The sequence below is a fragment of the Poecilia reticulata genome, linkage group LG4 (genome assembly GCF_000633615.1).
Source record: "Poecilia reticulata strain Guanapo linkage group LG4, Guppy_female_1.0+MT, whole genome shotgun sequence".
In the NCBI taxonomy this organism is placed as follows: domain Eukaryota; kingdom Metazoa; phylum Chordata; class Actinopteri; order Cyprinodontiformes; family Poeciliidae; genus Poecilia; species Poecilia reticulata.
In genome coordinates, this window is record NC_024334.1 from 29,294,204 (window position 1) to 29,311,842 (window position 17,639).

At 38.7% G+C, this 17,639-nt stretch overlaps 1 protein-coding gene across 6 annotated transcripts in view; it reads left to right on the forward strand.

Annotated features, from left to right (window-relative positions):
- Nucleotides 1-16,940, forward strand: part of eps15 (epidermal growth factor receptor pathway substrate 15) — a 28,296-nt gene extending 11,356 nt beyond the window's left edge. For 2 of the 6 annotated variants that reach the window (XM_008407882.2, XM_008407886.2), the window contains exons 13-26: nucleotides 2,192-2,263; nucleotides 2,979-3,051; nucleotides 4,434-4,595; nucleotides 4,730-4,927; nucleotides 5,187-5,567; nucleotides 5,725-5,808; nucleotides 7,189-7,351; nucleotides 7,454-7,498; nucleotides 8,253-8,650; nucleotides 9,533-9,602; nucleotides 9,721-9,791; nucleotides 10,890-11,025; nucleotides 11,118-11,320; nucleotides 14,825-16,940. In XM_008407882.2, coding sequence (XP_008406104.1) covers nucleotides 2,192-2,263; nucleotides 2,979-3,051; nucleotides 4,434-4,595; nucleotides 4,730-4,927; nucleotides 5,187-5,567; nucleotides 5,725-5,808; nucleotides 7,189-7,351; nucleotides 7,454-7,498; nucleotides 8,253-8,650; nucleotides 9,533-9,602; nucleotides 9,721-9,791; nucleotides 10,890-11,025; nucleotides 11,118-11,320; nucleotides 14,825-14,965 — 2,197 coding nt within the window. In that variant the 3' untranslated portion in view covers nucleotides 14,966-16,940. The remainder of the gene's footprint in view (nucleotides 1-2,191; nucleotides 2,264-2,978; nucleotides 3,052-4,433; nucleotides 4,596-4,729; nucleotides 4,928-5,186; nucleotides 5,568-5,724; nucleotides 5,809-7,188; nucleotides 7,352-7,453; nucleotides 7,499-8,252; nucleotides 8,651-9,532; nucleotides 9,603-9,720; nucleotides 9,792-10,889; nucleotides 11,026-11,117; nucleotides 11,321-14,824) is intronic. The other 4 variants (XM_008407887.2, XM_008407883.2, XM_008407885.2 and 1 more) reach the window with 4 other exon arrangements.
- The last annotated feature ends 699 nt before the right edge of the window (nucleotides 16,941-17,639 follow it).

Sequence of the window (17,639 nt, forward strand, 5' to 3'; positions counted from 1 at the left end):
AGAGATTTTTTCTGAAAAGTGGGAGCTCATGTTGCTGCAGTAAAGGATTGAGTTGTTTTAAGCCCTTCTGTGGAAAGCTAATAAATGTAGACACAACTGCATATCAGATGCTTATCAACAGTCCCAGTAGAAATGTTTCTGTCAAATGTTATCAGATTTTTATCTAGGAAAAAAGACAAAAACATTTCTTTTGTGAATCACAGGAAAAATATTTTGGTGATGTCCATTTTCATTTTGTTACATAATTACTGTTAAAGCCTCAGGGCTATAATAATAAATCTCTTGAATAGTTTTATCCTCAGTTCACCAGCAGGATGCGATGTTTCCGTCAAACTGCTAAGCTGGTTTGTACAAGTTAAAGTTTGAATTTGAATTTGTGAGCTAAATTTTGCAATGGATTTAGAGTTTAATGCGTGACAAAAATCCTTTAATCGGTCCGGACACTTTTTGTTAATCAGTGGAAATAAATAAGTATTGGGGTTTTTGGAGTTGCAAAGTTCAACATTTGGTTTTAAAACTAAATAATCTAGTTGCCTTTTGATTGCAAGGGAGGACATGTAGAGTGAGAAACGGCAGAGAAATCTAGGAATTCACCTTCCTCTGGCTGGATTTGCATAGTTCCTCATTTCAAAGAACATTCTTGCTGTTATTTGCACAACCCACTTGATATTTGCACAGTATTTTTTTTCACTTCTTGTAAAGTGGTCGGTTGATACTTTCTGTGCACAAATGTACACACATTCAATTTATTTATTTTTTTTAAAAAGCCCTGCTCAGTTGTATATTTCTTTAGATCTGAATATGTTATTTTTCATAACTGTACAGTGTTATTTTCCTTATGTTGTAAATCTGGTCTTGCTGTACAGTCTTTTATTGCATTTTTTTCTGTTTACCTGTAACTTGCTGCTGGTGCACTTGAATTTCCCAAAGGTGGGATGATAAAAGGATATATTTTATTCTGTTACTTATTATAAAAGAAACTTTTCGTTTGCAGCTGAAGCAGTTGATGCTTTGTTTGTGTTTGCATGAATCGTATTTCTAGAACACACTTTGTTTCGGTTGCTGGCTGCATCTGTTGTTTTGTTTTAAATGGAAAAGAGAATTCAAGTTCCCCAGGCATGAAAGTTGAGAGTGAGAAGTGAGAAACTGTTCAGTCCACCTATATTTTTTATGTACAGACGGTCTTAGCAGTACACTTGTAGCAGCTGTTCAAGGTATTCATTCATACATGAAAGTTGAAACCAAGCCAGAGATCAGATTTAGATCATCAGATCAAAACTAGGGACCTGGAGAGATGTTGCAGTTTTGCAGCTGCTTCAGATGTTGGCTGCAACCCGCTCTTCAAAATGAAGATGACCGTCAAAATGAAAGAAAATGGTAAGAAAGGACGAGTTGTACAGCTGAAATATTAGCAGATAGTTTGTGTTTTGATGTGTGGCAAAATGTGAAAATAGTTGCTGCGTTTGAAATGTATTTTTAGCTGGCATTGAAGACAGACAGCAGAGTCTACTGGCTTCAGATTAATGTATTTTTAAATAAGGCACCTACAAGTAAAACTGATTTCTGTGTGTGGTCTTCACAGAACATAGCAAATCTTAATTTTCTTCCTGTTATTACACACCATCTAGCTGTTTATGTAGCGCCAATTCACAACAAATGTAATCTCAAGGCACTTTACAAAAAAAGTGCAATTTTCAAGACATACACTGTCTTAAAATCTTTAAAAATGGAATCTTCTTTAATCATTTTCCAGGACTGGATTAGTATGGGGGAAAATATAATTAAATATGGAAAGATTTTTTTTCCGTCTGTTTGCTGAAGAACAAAAGTTTTAAAACAAGTTTAAACAAGTACACTGGTGTAAATACTGATATTTTCATTTTGACATATAACTTTTGATTTTCCAAACTCTAACCTGTTATGTTGTTTTACTAGATGGAGCCAAAAGGCAAAAAAAACTTCATAGTTTTCTTTCAAATGAATAAGTAAGTTGAGTAAATCTGCTGCATGCAGATGTTGTTGGCTAAATTGATACTATGTGTCCATGCCGATATATCATTTAAGTTTGTTAAAAATATTAATGTGGTTGTTACCAGCAACATTTTACAATCTCAGACCTCTTTAATTTATGTACAGAAGTTGTGCTCGCTGTTGCTTTCCACATATTTAAATGAAATCTTTGTTGTCACAGTAAAAAGTGCAAAGTGTCAGGAGACATTAGACCAGAGGCCAGCAGCGGGACAGTGAGGCAGGGATTTCTCAGGTAAGGAGGGATAATAACTTGAGAAGAAGAGAGGAAAAGGGAAGGTTATGTGCAGTAAATTCAAACTAGTTCTTTTGTAGTGATTCTTTTTAGTGTTCATCATCATTGTGCTGATTCTTTTCAAGCTTTCTGCTTTAAAAATACCCATATTGATCTGTAAGTACCATAAAAAGCAAATCAAATTTGTAGAAAAGGACCCGAACTTTCTGACAACACGACACCCACCTCTGATTTCTCCTGCTAGTAGAAATGGCAACCTAAAATGGATGAGGGAAGCACAAATGATAGATGCTGTATCTCAGCTCCTCGTGACTCATCTCTCCTCTCTCTCCGCCTTCTTCCGTCCTCATGCAGCCATCTGCTTCTCGCTCATCACTTCCCACACATTTCACTGTCCAAACACATGCTCACTTTCTCTAAAACACTTTCTCTCGCTGCGATTACAGCACCGTGCCTCCTGGAAATATTCGATCCGACGCATCTCCCCACACAGCTGCTTTCGCTCTGGGTTTTTTTTTGCAGCTCTTTGTTCCGTGAAGTTGTGATTCGGGGACGGGATCATGGTAGTTCAGGGAACCGAGGTGGCAGTGTTTGAGAAACGGGGCGCAGCAGCCTCAGCAGACACCTGGCTGTGGCTAGGCGGGGTGGGGCTGCAGAGTTTAACCTGTCTGTCCTCTGTGGCTAACCACTTCTGTCTCCTCTGCTGGACGCCCAGAGAGAAGGTCACTGTGGAAGAGGAAATCAAAGAGAAGGAGGAGGCTATCCGACAGCGAACAGATGAAGTACAGGTAAGGTTGGACCTTTACTGGTTTCCTGCGTTTTGGGTAAAATAATTTTTAAGCAAATAAAAACATTTGGTGCTGGCATTTACTGATGTTTAGCTGGTGTTGGAAGCATGATTTTGCCCTTTTAGCACAATTCAGGTACTTTTTAAAATTTAATTTAAATGAGTAAATGATCTCTGCAGTCTGAGATGCTTCCTCTGAAATTCCTGTAATGTTGTTTTGAGTGAATCAGGTTATCGTCCTCCTGAAGGTGTGTCCAGACCCTGAGCCCCAGAGATTGTCTCTATTTTGGGACTTGTCTTCTTAAAGGGCTAGGCTGCTCTACTTTTAAAAATTCAGTATTGAGGCAGCGAGGGTGGATCTCAAGGGAGTCTCACGCTGAAGCAGTTAGACTTTTTTTAGCTGCATTTTGCTGTTTTTACTGTAATGAAAGTTTAACACAGAACAGCAGAGGCTTATAGTTGTAGCTTCTCATAATCTAAGTGCAACACTGTAGTGGACTTAGATATACATCAACATGGAAAGCTAATCATACCCTGTGAACCTTTCTACATCAACAAAAACTATTTTCAGTATATCTTACTGCCACAGTGTTGAAATTAGATGTGGGTCTGGACTTTGACTGGGCCATTCTAACACATAAACTTTCTTTGATCTAAACGGTGTGTAAGAACATTTGTAACCCCAGGACTTAATTTCTGTCCTATTTTTTGTGATCACTGACTGCAATTCAAGAATGGTGTTTGCTGCAGAGATTTTTTTTAAATGAAAATTTAGTACAGAATAAAATATTGGGCACAACACAAAGCATTTTCTTTTATCGGTAAGTAGGTCCACATTTTTCCACTCACTTTTATTCAGAAGCTGACTTTGCTGCACCCAAAATCTATTTTTATTTGATTTTATTACATTTGGCCACATTTAGGAAGGGTTTTTAGATGTTATTCTTTGCCTACAGAAGATTTGGCTCAACATGGACTAACACGTAAAATCTGATTACTTTTTTTTTTTTTTTTTTTGCATGTTTAGTTATATTGAGCACATAAGAAGGACTCTTTTTTGTGATTTTTCAAAAAACTATAAATATATTTTTGGAGAGAGATTATTTTGGTCCATGAGACACAAACGTTTGGACAGCTCTGGTCTAAAATATTCCCTTGTAGCTCTGTTCTCAGAGTAAACAGGTCTCAATAAAAAATATATATTTTTATTTTTACAACTTTTGTTTGTAACAGCTTAAAAAAAACATGCATCGTTTTTCTTCCACTTAACAATTGTGCATTGCTTTGTGTTGGTCTGTTGCTCACTATCCTAATTCCATCAGTAAAATATTTTTTGCAGAAGAGCTGCACCAATTAAATTTTTGATCTCTGCTCGGGTGTCAGGACCTTCAAGATGAAGTGGCGAAGGAGACCGAGGAGCTTCAGCGGCTGCAGTCTCAGCGTCAGAAGGTCCAGGAGGCTTTAGATGAGCTCGACCAACAGAAGAACACCTTGGAGGAGCAGCTCAGCCTCATTCGCCAGCAGACCAGCCAAGAGACACAACTTGTACGTTTCACAGTTTGTAAATCATCATAACTAAAAGTTTGGTGATCCTGATACATTTTAATAGAAACATTCTTCTTTGAAACCATAAATATCTGAGACCCTGTGCAGCTTCACATACACTTGCATCTTTCCAGATCTCGTCGCTGCAGTCTGAGCACGAGGAGCAGGAACAGAAGATCTGTCAGTACGAGGAGGATCTGGTTCAGGCACGAGAGGAGCTTCTGGCCCTGCAGGAAGAGAGCCGGAAGCTGCAGGAGATAGTCCAAGCTGCTCAGGAGCAACTCACCCCTCTGCAGGAATCTGTGCGGGACTCCTTCACTCAAGTTTGTCAGGTCAACTCAGTTAAAAAGGCTTAAGTAGTAAAATAGAAAACGTGCAGAATGGGGATATTTTTTAAATGTGATTAATCATCAGAATAATCGATAGGATATTTACTAAAATAATAATTTGTTGCAGACCTGGATGGAACTCATAGCTACATGACATTTACTTATCTGACTATGTCTTTTTTTTTCATTTCTATGTGCTTCCACTGAACATAGGATATATAGGATCACCATGCAAATGTTTTTTTCTTCTTACTTTCTTTAGGTTCAGCAGAAAGTACAAGACCTTCGCGTGGAAGAGAGGTCAGTGACGGCACAGCTCAGCTGGAAGAGAGCGCTGGAGGACAGCTCTCCGGTCATGGTCAATGGATCGGCCGGCTCCACGGCAGAGCTTGACCTCTTCAGTGACGACCTGCCCAAGGAGCTGAAGGAGGATGAGCCAGCTGCTGTCAGCAATCAGCAGAAAGAACATTCAGACGAAAAGGAGAGGGAAGGAGTCTATGAGAAGGAGGGACAGAGTGCAAAGTCTGCAGAGGAGGAGAAGAGTAAACCTGATGCCCTGGATGACCTCTTCTCCAGTCTGGCCAACACTGATATGTACAGCAGTCTGTCGTCCATCTCTAAGGCTCGAGATAATCCAGTTGGGGTAATATAGTCACAGGAATTCATTACATGATTGTGTTTCAGATGGGGTAAACATATGTACAACGACTATACAATTTAGCATAAATATAATCCATCTGTTGAGTGTTACGTCTTAACGCTGCTCTGCTCATAAACTATATATTTTTGTTTAAATACAGCAGGAAAACAACGTCGTGGCACCTGATGTCTCATCTGACGTCTCCGATGTTGAAGAAGAATCCCTAAAAGAGACTCCACTGAAGGTACAAAACTTGATTTTTAGTTCAGAGTTTGATAAATTACCAAAGCAAAAGTATTGAAACATAAACTCCAGGTTTCTTTTTTCACTCCTCCTAAGCAGAAACCAACTCCCTCAGAGAGAGAGGAATTAAATAAAACCTTGTTATTGAGAGAGCTGTTCACAGAAGAAAAGGATTTGTCAAAATAAAAAAAAAGTTTATCCAGTTTGAGTTAAATGTTGCTTTTAGAAGCCAAATAATCACATATTTTAAAATCGAAAACTGACAGGCACCTTTCTCTCTTATAAAAACTAAACAAATAGTTTTCATTTTAACTGAACCTTTATGTAGCATCAAAGGTAACATGAAATATTGAATACTGAAACTCTTAGTCAACCCTTTGTCAAGAACAATCGCAGCCCACACAAACTTTGACATCACTCTTTGTAATTAATTATTTAAACAATGAAAAAAAATCCAAGAAGCCAGTCGGGAGCTGAAAGAGTCATCTCTCTTTAAGAAATCTGAGTCATAAGAGCTGACTCTTTTACCGATTCATTTTCCGCCACAAGTACACAATTTAATAGGTTTGAAATGTGAAAATGCAACATCAGTATGTCGTTTCTCTTCTTGTGTGACTCAGTTGAACAAGGTGGCACTTTTTAGAAACTTGGTGGCAGATTTGATAAGTTTATAAGGCAAACTGGTTGGAAAAATGGTCTTCTACATCAAAAATGTGGAATAAATACACAAATAGATTGCCATAAGTACAGTGGTAGACACTTGTTACATTTGTCATGTCTCCCTTACTCTCTACTGCTGCTTTATCCCTAAAAACGCAGTATGAGTCTGTTCACTGCTGATTTAGAAAAAGCATTTTTAACCACCATCATGTTTTTCCCAGCAGTGCTTGCATTAGTTTGGTGTGAACTGCCATTAGAGTACCATTAGATACCTGTAGTTCTGTCATAAAGAAACATTTCTCTATCCTTGTTTTGCTCAACTGTTCAGTTTTTCATAAATATCTTCTCTACGTTATGTCACATTTACCCAAAAGTCAGATGTTTTCTTGATCTTCATCTTTGTCAGATTATCCCACGTAAAGCTGTTTAAACTAGATGCACATCATGTGAGGTGGAGATCATGCATTGTCAAATATGTTTTTATTTAAGCCTGACGAGTCAATTTATACAGCAAAGAAGAACTTGTAGTAAAATGAGACTAAAAAAAACAAAATCACATCTTATAATCACAGATCCACAAAAAGGTGTGAACGACTGAGCAGGTGTAGAAAGCCTGCAGAAGGATATCCATTTAAGGGGTTTAGTAATGTTTACTGTAAATGCATGTGGTATTTTGTGATGCCTACCAGTTTCTCCTCAGAGCCATGTGGCCTCCCAACAGGTCGACTCTCCAGAGCCAGAGAGCCAACAGGAGCAAATGGAGTCTACAGAATCGACGCCCTCCCCGTTGCCTCCGCAGGCCGCTGCTCGCTCCCTGCCGCCACAGACGAGCCCCCCCTCCCTGCCAGAGATGGACTTCTTCCATGCAGACCCTTTCACCGACCGTAAGCCTTACAATAGTCGAACATTATATATTTTAGGCAGTTAAGTTGTTTACATAAAGTGGCTCATGCTGGGTTACTATTTTTTTTTCCTGTCTTTTCTAGATGATCCATTCAAAGAAGATCCGTTTGGAAAAGCAGATGTTGCAGGTGGTTCTCCATTTTAACATCCTCACTTAAAAAATGGGAATGCAGAATTCCAATTTTGTATGTTTTTGTACTTCCATTTGGATTTGTACTGCTTCTCAAAAACGTTCTTAAAAAAAAAATAAAAAAATCACCCATGAGTTTTGGGAAAATAGTTCATGTTTTTTGGTGTCTGGAAACGAGCCGTTTCAAAAATCTCCGCAATGTAACGTCACTAATCATCAGGCACTGCTCCTGACCCATCAAAACTAAACCCGTTACCTAGCAACCCCACCCAAGCCTTGGCTGCAAGCAGAGCGCTAGCATGTTTGGTCCGCTGGTTTTACGGCTGTATGCGCTGTACAACGGCTGCTGGAAAAGACAACTGTTTTGTTTCTGACTTACCATACAGAAACCACTTGCTGCATTCTTGTTGGTTGTGCAGGAGCCTCTATTCTGCTTTTCAAAGACGTACGATTGTATAATTGTGGGGCCTGGTCAGAAGCAGCTTATTTGGATTTAAAGTGTGCCAAGAGGCCCTAAAACAGCTTCTTCTGAAAGAAGCTTAAAATGGCAGAACTGAGCAGACTAAAATCTCAACATCTTAGAATGATTTTGTGCAAAATACGCAATGGACATGTTTTGAAAAGCCTTTACACCTATTCTAAGCTGTTGAAAGAAGCATAAAATGTCACTTTTAAGTAGAAAATTAGTTCATCTGAACACTTTTAAGTAAGAAATCTTATTCAAGTGAATCTACTTTTTTTTCTCTCCTTAGATCCTTTTGGAGGAGATCCATTTAAAGGCTCAGACCCTTTTGCTGCAGACTCTTTTTTCACCCAGCCATCCAGCAACACTTTCCCCTCAAAGGACCCATTTTCAGCCTCAGGTGACCCTTTTGGCACTACTCCTGGAATACCAGAACCGGACCTCTTTGCAGCTAAGGATGAGAATGCAGCACCACCACAATCATCAGCAACACCAACCCCAGACCCCTTTGTCTCCAAGACCACCAATCCAGCATCTAGTGATCCCTTTAGCTCCACAGGGGACAACTTGGAGTCAGACCCATTTGGAAGCAAACTGAACAACGCTGGAGAGTCGGATCCATTTAGTTCACAAGACGGAGGCTCAGATCCATTCAGCTCTTCTTCCACCAGCTCCGATCTGGCAGTGGTGCGTATGGCCCAATCCACTGGCTGCCCAGTCTAATAATCTGATGGCTCAGTCTAACTATGGGTTGAATTTTCTAACCCATTCAGATCCAAAACTTCATTAGCTTAAAAAAAGTGCAACTTCTCTGAAGTGTTTAATTTCATATTGATTATTGGGTTTGGGGTATTAAGGTCTGACTATTTAGGCTTGTATCTCAAAAAGTTAAAAGAGAAATGCTTGTCGCTATTTACCAGTGTTTGTAATGCAAGGTTAAACTTGTATACAGATAAATATTTGTAGCTAAAAGCACGAGCATATAGCAAAAAAAAAAAAGAAAAAATCCTTCATTAAAAACACCTGCTTGTTTAATTTGCTCTTTAAATTTGCTCAGTCACCCTTTAAAATGCTGTTACCCTGTAGGTTGAGTGCAGTTTTCTACACAGGTTCTGTTATCAGAGTTCAAATTTGTTCATACTTAATTGATGCTAATATTTACAAATATTAGGTCAATAAGGCCTTCTAAAGTCTAGTTATAATACAAGAATTATAACACTTATGACTAGAACTGCTTTGTTTCTCATTGACATTTGTTTATTGTTTGTACCAACAATCCAATAAAACTTTGATTTCTTTCATAAATGACCGCATATTCATGTTGCTGATTCGTCATCATTTAAAACTGGATGTGGAGACCAAACATTTCTTGTTTTAGTCAGGATGGGTATACCATCAATGAGTAGTAAAATAAAAGGGGTTTATAATGACAATAAAAAGCAACAGAAGGTACAGGAGGAAATTTTATCTTGGCCATGTTTCTTTTCTTTTTGAGTAACTTTCTACTCTGGGACAAGAGATTTTTTTTTCTATCATGGACGTCATAAAGTTTCTGTGTTTGTGTTGTAGAAGGACTCTGCGCCATCCAATGATCCCTTTGCTCCAGGAGGCACCACAGTGAGCACCACCTCAGATCCAGGTATGGCTTATGAAATGGCGCCACCCTCTGGCAACACATTAAATAGCAGTTACTACATTTAAACAAGTGTTTTCTGGTAACAGTGAAATTCCCTCAGCCATGTTTGTTCATGTTTCAGATCCGTTCGCTGCTGTGTTTGGCAACGAGTCGTTTGGAGGAGGATTTGCAGATTTCAGCGCTTTGACAAAGGTGAGTTTTAGAGTTTAGGTAAAACCTGCAGCTTATGAGAAGATGGAAATCTGATGTGCAACCATGTCAAAGGTTCTCTGATGGTGCAAACAAAAGTACTTCTCCAAATAAAAACCAGACCAGCACAGATCAACATAATCTCCTTTACTCTGAAGTCATTTAATCAATAACCAGAGTATTTCTGTGTGTAATTTAATCTCCATATAGATCCAGCTGTTTACACCTTAGAGCACAGGTGTCAAACTCAAGGCCCCAGGGCCAAATTTGGCCCACTGTAACTTTTCAGGTGGCCCTCTGCACCCCAAATTACATCAATAAGTCCCTCCAGTTTTTCACAAGTGTACAAAATCAACAAAGCTCAATTTTTTTCTGATTTTACTGCAAATTTTCTCAATATTGGTTGAGAACATTGAGTTTAAGTGACTGCTGCTTCTGCCTTTTTTGATGTGAAACTACAGTCCTTAACAAAGTCACATTTAACATCATACACTAGCACAAACAATCCTTACTAACATTTCTAAATTGGCACCACAAAATATGTAATTTTGATTGCAAAAAAAACACTAAAACAATCTCAAACTCTTGGAGGAACTGCTATTTATTTATTTTGTTATATTCTGGCACAGCCGGCCCTTTGAGAACATTCAGATTTGTGATGTGGCTCAAAATGAAAATTAGTTTGACACCCCTGCCTTAGAGGTTTGCTAAAAAATATCAGTGAAAAAAAAAAAAACACATCACAATGAACAAGGAGCACAGCAGATGCGTCAACTATTCACCCAGAAGTTGTTTTATTTTTGTTATGCGTTAATGTTTCTGTCACTTTGCTGCTTTTGTAAAGCAATGTTGAAAACCATGAATTATTTTCCATCCACTTCACACTTGTGTGCTAATTTGTGTTGGTCTGCCAACACAAATATGGTTCTGGTTGTAATTTCCCAAAATATGGAAAAAAAAATTAAGCAGTATGAATTTTTTTTTTTTTTTTTTTTTACCAATGCACTGCACCTCTGGATTTGCCACAAAATTACTAGCATAATGAAAAAGCTTGACATTTTGCGTCTTTGTAAGCATATTTATGTGAACCATCTGTTCCAGTCAAACGGTCCTGACCAATTTGGCATTAACAACAAGAACCTGTTCCAGGAGGACAGCCAGCCTGCCAACTCTGACGTGCCCCCCGCCCTGCCGCCTAAAACGGGTACGCCAACTAGACCGCCTCCCCCACCTCCAGGTCAGTTCAGAAAATCATCCAGGTTTCACTCATGATTGGCTCCACCTCTGGTGTGGATGGATTAACGCTGCGAGTTGTCTCTGCTTCGTCAGGTAAGAGAGCGTCCGTCTCTAGGACAGAGTCCTCTGACTCCTTCCAGCGGCGAGGACACTTCCTGCAGACCTCTGGAGACTTCTCCTCCTCTTCCTCCTCCTCCTCCCTGCCTGCCAAGGACCCTTTAGCCGACCCCTTCGCCCCCTCCTCCCCTCCTCGCCACAACGTGCGGGAAGCTGATCGATTTGCCAGCTTTGACAAAGTGAGCACCTCCCTCTCCCCATCTCCCTCACCTCCTCCTGAATGTCAATAGCCACACCCTCTTCTCTTTATTTCTCTGCTCATTAATCACATCTCCAAGAATGTGCAACTAAGCCTTCATGAATCGGTCCATTCACTGCCAACAGGTCCCCAGAGAAGACAAATAAAGATTTTATGTGTCGATGCACAAGGTTGCCTGTTTCCTTAATTATAGATATATATTTATATCTGCCAACATTTATTGAAGCTAGCTGACAAAATCTTGTGTATTGTGAATCCTGCCTGCTGCTGTTTTTATATTTTAGCTTCCTAATAACAGTGCTGTTGCTTTGCATTGTTAAAAAATATTATTTCTGATTTATTTCTGGGATTCCACTTTGTTTAACTCTTCTGGTTGCACTCCTTATTTTGTTATAAAGATTATAAATAGTTTAATGTATTTAACCTGCAGTTAGATTGCATTTATCTGTAGTCACAAACACAAGTCGTGGTGCCCGTCGTTATTGACAAACATATTGACTCGTGTTTGGCAGTGAATGGAAAGATGGAAACCTGCGTGAATGTGACTTTTGTTTGCCATCCCAACTCGGCACATTGACTTCACACCCTGTTCATGTGCGAGCAAGTCAAAGTTATTTACAAGATGAAAACGCATGTTGCGTTTAAACTGCCTTTGTCAAGATTTTATTTCACTTTTATCCTTGGAATTGACTGAATTTTAATAGCTACAGTATTCATCAAGCAGGTTACTCTGTTTTATGCAGCATCAGGTTGACAGTGATGAAAATGTTTCAGTAGTTGGTAACCCACAAGCCTAAAGTTCAGCACGAGGGAAAAACTCCTTCACACCTCAGCCTGTGAGCTTTGTTTCAACTACTATCCAAACCAGAGTAAAAACATTGAGCTTCACATCGAGCTGCTCTGGCTGTAAGGCCTGCATTTCTCAACTGAATCGCATTTAAAACGCTACGAATTTAAACGTAAAACAACTTCATTTGGATCGACCAAGAGGTTGAGCTTTCGCTGAAACTAAATAAATAATTTCCTAACGGTGCCATTTTACTAACTACAGCTCTGCTCCTGCAACACAACATAAAAAATGGGTGGTCAAGCTGTGATTTTTGGGATGGATGGCTGTATTTCATTCTTGATTTTTTTTAATTTTTTTTGATGCCTCTGTTATCACGTTACCCCACCTGCATGCCTCTGTCGAACCCTAACCTGCATGAACTAACCGTCTCAAACTGGCTGCCTCAATCGTCCCCCAAATCATTTGTTTTCCTCTTCACCCACGCTGCTGTTCATTAACTCATGCAACTCCTCTACCCTGTCCATCCATCCGTCATCCATTCATCAACTTATTTCACTCTCGGCTCTCATCTGAGCAGCATTGTGTGGTTGCTTGTATTCTTTGTGTGTTTATGTGTTTGTTATAAAGAAATGTTTAATAAAGTGTTGAATCATAGCCACCATCTCTGGCTTTTATGTGCATCCATCACCTCTCTACTTGCAAAATCCAAGTAGTTTTTAGGTTGTTTTCAGATAAGTATGCCTGTGCTTCATGTTTTTTTTTTGTTTGTTTTTTTCAAAGCATGACCCAGGAAGGAATATATGGCAAAACCAGAATCTTGTTGGGGATTAGAAGTTGATTGATTAGATTTTCAACATGTTTTAATAGTGTGGAGAAAACTCGAAATGAATTTACTAAAAAAAAAAACAAACAAAAAAAACAGCCTTTAATTTGAGTACAATTATTAAGAGGGGGAAAGGGCAGCAGCAACAGCTTTGAAATAGTTGTTTACTCACAAATCCTGTAGAATATATTATACCCTTGGGATAAACTCGTGTTTTCTAGAGGATTCAGGTTTTGGTGCTAACATGACCTTGGAAGAAGGTTGATTTAAAAAAAAAAAAATTTAATCTGGTGATCCTCTTTTGTATTGATATTGCATTAGTTGAAAGACCCAATGTCGTCCCATTTTCAGTTGACTAGCAGAGTGTCACTTTATTCTAATTGGCTGGTATTTTAAAGAGGCTCTGCAGCCTAACAATTTTTATTTTATTTTTTTAAAGGAAACAGGCTCATAGCATCACAAACCTCTACCACTTTGAGCATTACATGGTTTCCTCTCAAATTTATGTTATTTTTCCCAGACCAAACCCACCTGGAATGTTTCTTGCTAAAATATCCTGCCTTGATCTCTTAACTAAACCACACAATATTTAAAAATATAAATATTTTTAGTAAACTCTCCGTGTTCGTTTGTGATGGTTGAACCGAAAAGTTTTTTATTTTTTTTTCATCTGAACAGTGTCTAATGGCTGTTCTGATGGCCACAGAATAAATCTGCAATCTTTTAGAAGTGATATTTCTCTCAGCATCCTGCTCACTGCTGTCAGTCTTAGTAAAATCAATCTGGGTTCTCATTTTTAAAAGCTGAAGTTATTTTACGCTTTAAAACTATTGCTCTGACTGCAGGCATGGGTGAGGGAGTAGGTAGGTTTTTTGTTTCCATTTCCTGAGCGATAATGCATCTAGAGTGTCATGTTTTCTTGTCTTTTCTATTTTGAAGAGCAGGTAAAAGAAATGGGCTTGTGTCAATTCAGATTTAAATTCCAGGGAAACGGAAAGTCTAGGAGTACAAAATGAATGTGCTCAAATTAGAGGTTGTATTTTTCTGTACTGTGAGATCATGTAACCTCACTGAACAAGAATTTAACTTTAAAGATTTTTCCTTTTTTTTTTTTTTTTTTTTACTGAGATTTGAGTAAATTGCCAGTACAGATAGAAAATAAAAAATCTTAACGGCATGGATTTCGTTTAACCTGCATCCTTTAAACATTATTGGTCAATCGGATGTGAAGACTTTGTGAAGTCTGCATGATCTCTCCTGTCTTCATTTCATGTTCCCACCCCTCTTCATCATGCATGCTCTCTTTACGTTGTGATCCTGATCATGGCTGCTGTGTGTTGGTGACCAGATTGGTTATTTTTCTTTGCATGCCTGGAAACACAAAAAACGTGATGAATCAGTGTGGCTTCTTTCACTGAGAGTGATGAGCGGCTCGAGTCCAGTCTGGGGCAGTGACCTGATTATTTCTAAAGCTCCTGTCCAGTTCCCGTTGTGGATCTGTAAAGTGTGTGTGATGTTGATCATATGACTCAGTGGAAATCCCAGCTTGCATGCTTTTTACCCACATTTCAGCTCGTTGATTTTTATCCCGATCACATGTCTCTGTGAAATCCACAATGACAAAACGCCCAAGAGGATATCACTTGTGGATGTTTCTTCTTTTTTTTTTTTTCTCCCTTCCATGAAAAGCGCGTTTCTTTGGCAGCTGTCGTTTTTGTGCTTGTGGTGGTCGCTAAAGTTTTCTGTCACAGTGAAAAAGAAGCGTGTGAAAATGGACATTTTGGGTTGACGAGTCAAAATGTCCACTTTGAGAAAGATTCTCCACCCAACGTGTCCTCTGTGTTTGTTCTTACTCTGTTTCATGGGTGCAGTATCCAACCGAGGAAGACATGATAGAGTGGGCAAAGCGCGAGAGCGAGCGAGAGGAAAAGGAACGGCTAGCAAGGCTCACCCAGCAGGAGCAAGAGGACCTGGAGCTCGCCATCGCTCTAAGCAAGTCTGAACTCTCCTGAGGAGGCGGCTCCCCTCAGCTGGGCTGGCGCCGCACAGCCTGACCCGGCCCAAAAAGCACCAAAGCAAGCGACACCAGGGGGGACGTGCACAGATCTGATGCAGCAGCTCCTGCAGAGACTTCAAAACTGTTCCCAGAAACATTCAGCGCCCCTCTGGCCCCCTTCGACCTGCTCACTGTTCTCACGCCGCAGTAAAAACGCTTCTCCATTCTGCTGGTCTGCACGGGTTTGACGGAAGGAGAAGACGCAAGAGTTAAGAGACACGGAGGAGGGAAATGAACCAAGATGGCTACAAGCTCCCCTTTAAGCCTGCAGAATCTAACTTATTTTAACATGCACTCAGAACTAGCCTGAGATGGTCCGTTTTCCGCCACTAACAACACTACTCCACGTTTTTTTTCCCTTTTCTAAGGGATTTAACATTCGTGTACTGTAGTACCCAGAAATCCCCGACCTTTCTCTGTGCTCTTCAATCATCCTGCCAGAAAACCACATTTGGCTGTGAAAATTTGAGGTTTTGTGTAACAAAATGTAGCGTCTGTACGTCTATTTTAAGTAGCTCTTTTAAACTGAGCGATCATGTATTGTCCTGGAGATCTGATCAATTTTTTTTGTTTGTTTTTTTTTTTTTTTTTCCCTGTAAATGAACTTTTCTACATGTATTCCCTGAAATCCTGTGAAATGTAAACTGCATGTAAAGAAAAGAAGAAAAACAAACAAATCCATTCTATTAGTCTTCTGCAGGAGGTGGTATTTTTCACGTTTTCGCTCGTTTCTCTTTTATGTTTGAAGATTAGGGATAAAACTACTTCCTTACAACGGCATTTAATTTTTGGGACACTACATTTAAGGTTGCTGAATATTAAAAGAATCACTTTTGATATAAATGTAATCTATTCTTACCTGATTACTCAGTTTTATAAATGGTATAGACATTTCATAAGTGTGGCATAGCTGATCCCCCCCCCCCAACCAGAAAGTTTGGATTCTAACATTTAAATTTGAAACATTTCATCATTTTTGGGTTTGTGTTGGTGTTGTTTAGATTTTCTAAGTGAAACTGATCTCCCTAAGGGAAACTATGAAAGTATTCTCTCTAAAAGAAAAATTGTTTTAATTTTCTTTTGATAAATCTCTCATTTGATCAGATTTCAAAGCGTTGCTGTGGTTGGTGCTCATTCTCTTGGTGTTCCCAGATGTTTTTTTTTTTTTTTTTAGGAGATTTCTATCCTTTATGTCCATCAGTCGTTGCATCTCAGCTTATTTCTTTTATATTTTCAGCAGATCTTTCTCGGAGTCGATGTCGTGTTGCATCTCTGTGAGGATTTAGATCACCAGCTCGTGCTGTGACGTTAAATCTTCACATTTTACTCCATCTTCATGCCTTATCACAGCCGCACTAACAGCTGCAGCAGCTTTTTTTAAAAAAATATGATTTGGCGTTTTCTCCCAGTATACAGGTACTTGTCGCACGTAAAAGCTGGATTCTCATAAGGGAAGATTTGGCTGAAAAACGGACTGCCTTCGTTTCTTTTTAAATCACTTGATTAAATACGCAGCAGCATTATGGATCGGTTCTGTTATGACTTTTACCATGAGTCCTGTTTATGTTTAACCCAGCTACTATCTGTGATTAAAAACAGCACTTTTTAACAAGTGCAGCATCGTGTTGAAGTTTATTGTATATACAAGATTTGCATGTCTGTTTCCTGAGTCTGTTATGCCAGTGTTAATAGTTTTTTTCTTTTTCTTTTTTCTTTTTTTTATAAAGGCCATCTTACTGTCCTTTGTACAGGCAAACCCAGAACCACTCATGCTTGTAGACTTACTCTTAAAGTCTTTTTAAATCTCGAACTTATTGTATTTTATTTTGTATTTTCTAACTTGTAAGAAAGATCATTATCGGGTGGCTTAACCAGAAAACAAAAAAATTGTAACACATTTAATTGAAACCGAATAAATATTAAAATGTGTAGTTTTGCAGTTTTGTTTTTCCTGACTTGCAGTGACTCCATGCAGAGAAAATATCCAGTTTCGGAGAGATGTTTACTTCGACTCAGTCTGGATGTCTTGTTAAATTTGGTTTGTTGGTGTGATCGCAAAACAACCAACTAATGAGATTTACTCTAACCCACTCAGTCAAAATCATGCATGGAGGCTTAGATACTGTATATACTGGTTCATTTAAATTCTTTTTAAGTTTGGTTTATACATCTTGAATTAGGTCAATGCAAAATCACTTTTGATGCATTTTTGGGATTAGTATCCAACTAAAACAATTTTATGTCCAAATTTCAACCACCTGACTCAAACTGACACCCTCAGTTGAATAGAAACGATTCAGACACTTAAGAGATCTTCAATACGACCCACAGTGAAAGAAACTTTATCTACTCTACTCGCTGTGTCTACCTTTTAAATTTGAATATTCTGACACCATCAAAAGCACTAGTAGCCCTGTAGCAAATAAGACAATTACATAAACTATTTGCACAATCTACCTTTCTATTTTGAATATATTGGCAGTGTTGAAAAGCTGTAGCAAATAAGATAATTTCATAAATTATAAAGTGTTAAGACATCTATTTCTGCTCTTTTTATTACTTTTACATCATTACGCAATAGGTTCTGAGAGCTCTTATGGATGCGTTCTAATATATATATATATATATAT